At 41.2% G+C, this 6,506-nt stretch overlaps 1 protein-coding gene across 1 annotated transcript; it reads left to right on the top strand.

Moving 5' to 3' along the window:
• Positions 1-2,889: 2,889 nt before the first annotated feature.
• Positions 2,890-3,390, top strand: LOC141027704 (uncharacterized). Its single transcript, XM_073504949.1, has one exon. The coding sequence runs from the start codon at positions 2,890-2,892 to the stop codon at positions 3,388-3,390; it is 501 nt and encodes a 166-aa protein (XP_073361050.1).
• The last annotated feature ends 3,116 nt before the right edge of the window (positions 3,391-6,506 follow it).

The raw sequence follows: 6,506 nt of genomic DNA, 5'->3' as shown, positions 1-6,506 counted from the left end.
CTTTGGCTTTCTATTCTTTATTCAGATTTTACACTTCTTCTTCTTATTATTTTATTTTCCGCATTGGTTTTCTGTGTTTCTTTCTTCGGTTTTCACCGGTTTTCTTCTTTTTTTAAGCACAAGTCTATTTTTTGAATGCACATAGTAAAAAAATTGTATACTTCAGGAACATTTTAAGTACATTTTTTATATCTTTTTAAATACATGTTTTGATGTCTACTTTTATCATATGCATCTTACATTTCTCATATACATCTAAAACTTTTTTATATACATGTAATATTTTTCAAATACATGTTTTCACCATTTTTTAAATAATTATCATTTTTTTAAATGCACGTTGAAACAAATTTTGGAATGATACAAAACATTTTTAAACTGCGAGATTATTTTTCTTGTATTAACATTTTTTCAAGTGTCATATACATATCTTGAAACTCGTGAACATTTTCTTGAATGGTACAACACACTTTTTTACTTGCACGGATATTTTTTACATTCTATATTTTTTGAAAAATCTCATGTCCATTTTTTATACACTTGAATATTTTGGAATGATCAAATATATTTTTAGATTATTACACATATTTTTAAAAAGTTTAGTGAACATTTTTTTCATTGCATGAATAGTTTTTAGATATGCCATGAACACTTTTGAAAAATTAACTAAATGTTTTTTTCATAATACATCTATTTAGTTTTTAAAATATAAAAAGTTAAAAAATAAGAAAACACGTGTTTAACGTCAGCATGATGAAACCATGACTGCTATGGCAACCTAGTACGGACTCCCTGTAGCCGAGCTTTGCTTCGGTCTCGCTAAAGGCGAGACATAGACTTGCCTGGATGTTATAAGCGCCGAATAAGGAATGACCGTAACTAGTATTTTAAGGAGCTCAGCCTAGTAGCCACGGAATCCCATAAAAAAAGAAGGGTTTCGAACCACAAAACCAATTCAGCTCCCAGGTGCACATGCTCCTGCGTGTGAAAATAATTTTTCAAATGTCAAAAAAATCTCAACAAATATGTTATGCATTCTTAGTCACACCCAAATGCAACCTGCAAAGTTGTAAGAAAAAAAGTTAAGCATTTTGGTCTGTGCAAAAAAAAAAAACAAATCAAACACCAAATGTCACCCTAAATTTGTTTTTTTCACAGACGAAAAACCATCTACTTTGCCCGCAGTCTGATCTTTTTTTCATTGATTCTAATATTATAGAAAATTTTCATTTGTCTCTATAAGTCCTGCAATACAGTTCATGTATCTCTTCCTATGGTGCAAGAAAACAACTTTTAGAATGTAGTTATGCGTTTCAAATTTCTGTTGGATTCAACATGTAAAGACATCTAATCCCTATGTTTATATATTCACATGTTTTCGAAATCCTCTGATCGCCTCTTTGATTCGTAGAAAAAGTGGAGAAAAAACATACTAATAGAATTTTTCTTTTTGTGTGACTATTTGTCCATTTGGTTCAAAGGAAAGGAGAAAAAAGAGGAAAATTTCTATTGGTTCAAAAGGGTATTTTTTGCCATTGTCAATTTTTCGGTGCTGTCCAAAATGCCATGATTCGTAAAGTGGTTGATTTTCGCTAATCGTGACATGAATGTGATGGTTGTGCATTTTACTCCTTGGAACTTGTTGTGAAATGTCTATCGAGACGACCAATATGAGGAACTTTTGTGGCATAATAATGTCTTAATGTCACGTTGATATGGTTTGACTTGTATTTCACAACTGTTATATTATTAGGATTCATCTATTTAATTATACTAGATGATGCCTCACACGTTGTTGCGGGAATATTTTGCAATGTTTCAATGAGGTTTTGGTTAAGTGGAACATGAATAATTAAAATAATAATTTTTGAAATAATATAAGAATTAAATGTAAATAGCATAATACGTTGGAATTTACAATGCATGCATGTTTGCATGTTGAGGTGGATTTTTATTATGCATAGTTGTATGTTAAGGTGGGTCTTTTCCCACGCATGTTAAATGATGAGATTGTCATGCTTGCATGTTGAGAGAATATGTTAGTGGTGACTAACTATTTAAATATAGAAGATTACTACAAATCAAGCACCATAGTTTATAGATCTTCGTCATCTAACAAAGGAACCCACTTGATAAATTACTTGCCCTCAAGTTTAGATTTTCGTTAGTGAATTTTTCGATAAAGGCTGCCACCCTCACAAGGATCATAAATCCCCACAACCACTTGCCAAAAATATCGCGCACACTTCATGGGGTATAAAATCGAAGGTAGTTGAACAGTAGATCACACCGCACTGGCAAACTTCCACTTAAAAATAGGTGTTTAATTTACTCTTCATGATGGCAAACGACACAAGCTTACGACCCAGCCAATTTCAATATGTAATGTTGCTCCCCAATATAAAAACCAGATGAAAATCTTCATTCATAGAGTTATTTTGAGCTTCCTTAATTCTTTATTGTCTATAAGGACATCACTAAACAGAATTCAACATTCAAGTCTCATCGGACTCACTAGCCATCTACAGAGCAGCCACAAAGTGCACCATTGAGGACGGATCCACGGTCTTATTCTGGACGGATTGGTGGCTTCAAGAGGGACGCATACATGATATCCTGCCAAACCTATTTGGTGTCGTCAAGAAGAGCGCAACAAAAGTAAGGACAGTGAGGCAAGCTAAGTCAGGACAATGGTGGCGTGATGTGTCGCCCAACATGAACGCCGAGGCCATACAAGAGTTCATACAATTGGTCGACCGACTATGGAGTATCCAACTAGTGGACAGGATTGACGACAAAGTTGTCTGGTCTTGGAAAGGAGATGGCTTGTTCTCGGTTCGGTCAGCTTATCGAGCTCATTTTGCTGCACGTATTGAGTCCGCAGGAGCAATGGAGATTTGGAAGTCCAGAGCACCGGCAACGTGCAAGTTCTTTTCCTGGCTGGCGGCGCAGAAAAGATGCTGGACGGCGGACAGATTGCAGCGACGTTTATTGCCACATCCGGCGGCATGCCCGTTCTGCGATCAGGAGCCAAAAACGATCGACCACCTGCTCCTTGGATGTGTTCTCGCTCGACAAATATGGTCCGTCATTATGGGCAACTGGGGAAAGCCTCACTGGACTCCGGAGCCGGAGGCTGAGCTCGTTCGATGGTGGACTTCCCTTAACATCGAGAAGACCAAGAGGAAGGAAACATGGACAGTGATCACTTTAGTGGCTTGGACACTGTGGAAACATAGGAACGACATCGTGTTCAACGGAGCTTCCCCATCTGTCAGCACGATCCTCCGGCAGATTGAGGCGGAGGGACAGAACTGGAGGGCTGCGGCCCTGCTGAGGGAGGCAAGATCACTCCCAACTAGGTTAGACCGGTTGAGTGGTAGCGAGTAGTTAGCATGCAGTCTCGGGCTCGTGCATCCGTGGGTTGTGTTGTAACGTTGTAAAAATCCGCCATCTTGGCATCTTCTATCTATGATCTCGATACGTCTGCTTGACGTATCCTTGAAAAAAAGGACATCACTATAGGCAAGTGTCGTGTATAAAGAATGTACAGAAAAAAAGTAGCCTGTTGCGAATTCCATCTAAATACATTTGACTCATTTGACAATTGGATATGCTTCAAACTTATGAGCAGTTCATTCCATACTTCCAGAATAGGACCTAGTAAGTCCCTACGTGTCAGGTTCATCTTCGCCCAGGACCAAGGCGAACATTGCATATTTATGTCTAACAATTCTTTGTAGTCCTAGGTATTGCACTCAGAGAGGAGTGAACTCCAACCAGTTATCCTCTCAGAGGCTATCATGATTCATGGGAATCGTCCCCGACTAAGAAAGAGCCAAATACTAGGAAAAAGAATTCCTTGATGTTCACCAGCCGAAGATCCTAAAGACTCAAATCACCCTGACTTTTGGGGTGGCACAAGACACTCCACTTAGCAAGGCGATATTTCTATTAGTGAACATTGATGAAGTATCAGAGATGTATACCTTACAAGTGCGGACGGACTGTATCAACCTACAAATGGCCTAGTGTCCCTCTAGTCCCGCGGCAAGCCATACCGAGGTAGTTATTCAGACGAGATAAGGATGGCCACCCTAACTTCAGGATTCTATCAGAACCAGAGGTAATGACCTAGTTTGCTGAGAGATCGGATCACATCTCTAGTTTTTTTAGCACCTATCCCTCACCAAACAAGAAAAAATGACCTCTATTTGCGCACGAAGTTGCTTGGGGCGCATGATTCATATAGCTTTCAATATTTCTTCTCCAGATAGCATTGAAACGTTATTTGGGACGTGGTTAACTGGAGTATACTCAGCTATTGCGGCACAAATTCGGATAAGAGCATGTGCTTTATTGTGGGCTATATGAAACTATATAAATGATATGATCTTTAGCAGACAAAATATTTAAATTTGTTGCAGGTCATCTTCAGAGCTACAGCGTGGTCCGTACGTGGTCCTTACTCACTCCTATGGATTCCAGGGAGCCTATGGTTACTGATGCAACCGTTGGGAGATGGTCGCACGGGGTATCTTCAACCGATTTGGATGGCGACCCATTAATAGGGTAGATGTTTAGTCATCGTATTCTGTTTCTATGCTGGTTGTGGCTTTATGATTTCAGATTTTTTTGTTTTATTTTGCTCCGTTTGCGAGCTGAACTTGTTCTAGACTTTATATTTCTTTGGCATCTTTTAATAATATGTCCGTATGTATCTTGCGGATGCAGAGGCCGGATGTGATCCTCCTTCTAAAAACAAGTTTTGTAGCACTAACACACTGGCCTTGCTCTAGCCTAGCCAGCAGGGCAGCCCAGCCTACAGGCAGATACGTAGATGGAAAACTCGTGCTAGCAATACTCAAACACGCCTTTAATTTGATGCTCCTCTGACTCACTTCCTTTGTCCTTGATTTGGGTGTGGACTTGTGGGACTGCGGGGGTTTACCCTGTGAAGGAGTAGTTTTAGTTTATTCAAGAACAACTCGTGCCAGTTCTCCATATATTCTGAATATCTATTTTTTTCTTTTTCTTTTCAAAAAGGGGGGACTTCCCAGCCTCTGCATAAAAAAGATGCATACAGCCAACTTATATAAATAAGCAAATAGGTTCAACAAAGGTCTGACAGTCTGAACGAAAGGAATTCCTTTTAGTCGCGAGGTACAACTGATATCCCCCTGCTCTGTCTCACGACTCAGTGTTTTTTTTCTTTTCTTTTTTGAAACAAGGCAAAAGATTTGTCATTTTCATTGATTAAGAGAGAAGTTTTAACAGGAACCCGCAAGGCGGGAGAATGGAGTCTACTCTCGCGGCATTACATTACAGAGGTGTCTAGCGCCTGCATGCGCCCAAATACGAGCCTCCTCCTTTATCCTAGCAGTGACCATGGTCACCGTGGTAGCGCCATTCCTAAAAACTCTTGCATTGCGCTCATTCCAGAGTTCCCAGGAAACAAGCATGAGCATGGAGGCCAGAGCCTTCCTCGGGGGCCCCCTATCTAGGATAGTCTTGAACCACCATTCCTTTACAGAAATTTCGTAACGCCAGCCCACAATGATAGCATTGTTTATGCCGATCCATGAAGCCACATTAGCCCAAACGCGTTGGGAAAATCTGCATTGGAATAGGAGATGTGGTGCAGATTCAGTAACTTGCTTGCATAAAGGGCAAAGCCCACAATTGGGCCAGCCCCGACGCTGCAGCCTGTCCGCTGTCCAAACACGATTCTGGATGACGAGCCAAGCAAAAAACTTGCACTTGGGAGGAGCCCAAGCTTTCCAAACGGACATGTTCATGTTGCTCCTGAGATGGCCCTTGAACTGCGCCATGTAGGCCGAAGAAGCGAAATACTCGCCACTTGTAGTGAGCTTCCATAGGATAGTATCACGGACACCCGCAACAAGGTTGATCGTAGACACCCTTTCCCAAAGGAGGGTGAACTCCTGGATGTGCCCCAAGGATAGGCCGTGCTGGGTGTTTATTTGGCTGACCCAGAAATTGTTCAGGAGTGCCTTTTGGACTGTGCACGTCTTTTTCTTAAAGATGTCGTAGAGAGCGGGTGCAATGTCTTTCGGCCTGATCCCATCCAGCCAAGAGGAGTTCCAGAAGCTCGCGCTGCAACCGTCTCCGATGTGAACCATGGTGGCAGCCGCAAAAATGTCTCTGTCCTTGTCAGTACATGGTGTTCCAGTGCCTAGCCAAAGTTTAGGGGGATCTGCCCATTCATACCAAAGCCAACGAAGACGCAAGGCGGTTGCAAATTTCTCGAGGTTGAGCACTCCTAGCCCACCATAAATCCTTGGCTTACACACAAGTTCCCAATTAACTTTGCATTTTCCTCCCGTGACCTTGTCACAACATGCCCACAGATATGCGCGTCTCAAACTATCAATCTTCTTCCTCACCTCCACCGGTAAATCAAGGGGCGTCAGATGGTAGGTTGCAATGGCTGTGAGCACCACCTTGACGAGGACAATAAGACCAGGGGTGGCCACGTGCTTGGC

Source organism: Aegilops tauschii, chromosome 1 (genome assembly GCF_002575655.3).
Source record: "Aegilops tauschii subsp. strangulata cultivar AL8/78 chromosome 1, Aet v6.0, whole genome shotgun sequence".
NCBI classification, from domain to species: Eukaryota; Viridiplantae; Streptophyta; class Magnoliopsida; order Poales; family Poaceae; genus Aegilops; species Aegilops tauschii.
Note: the sequence above shows the minus strand (reverse complement) of the source record. Positions and strands in the feature narration are given on the sequence as shown.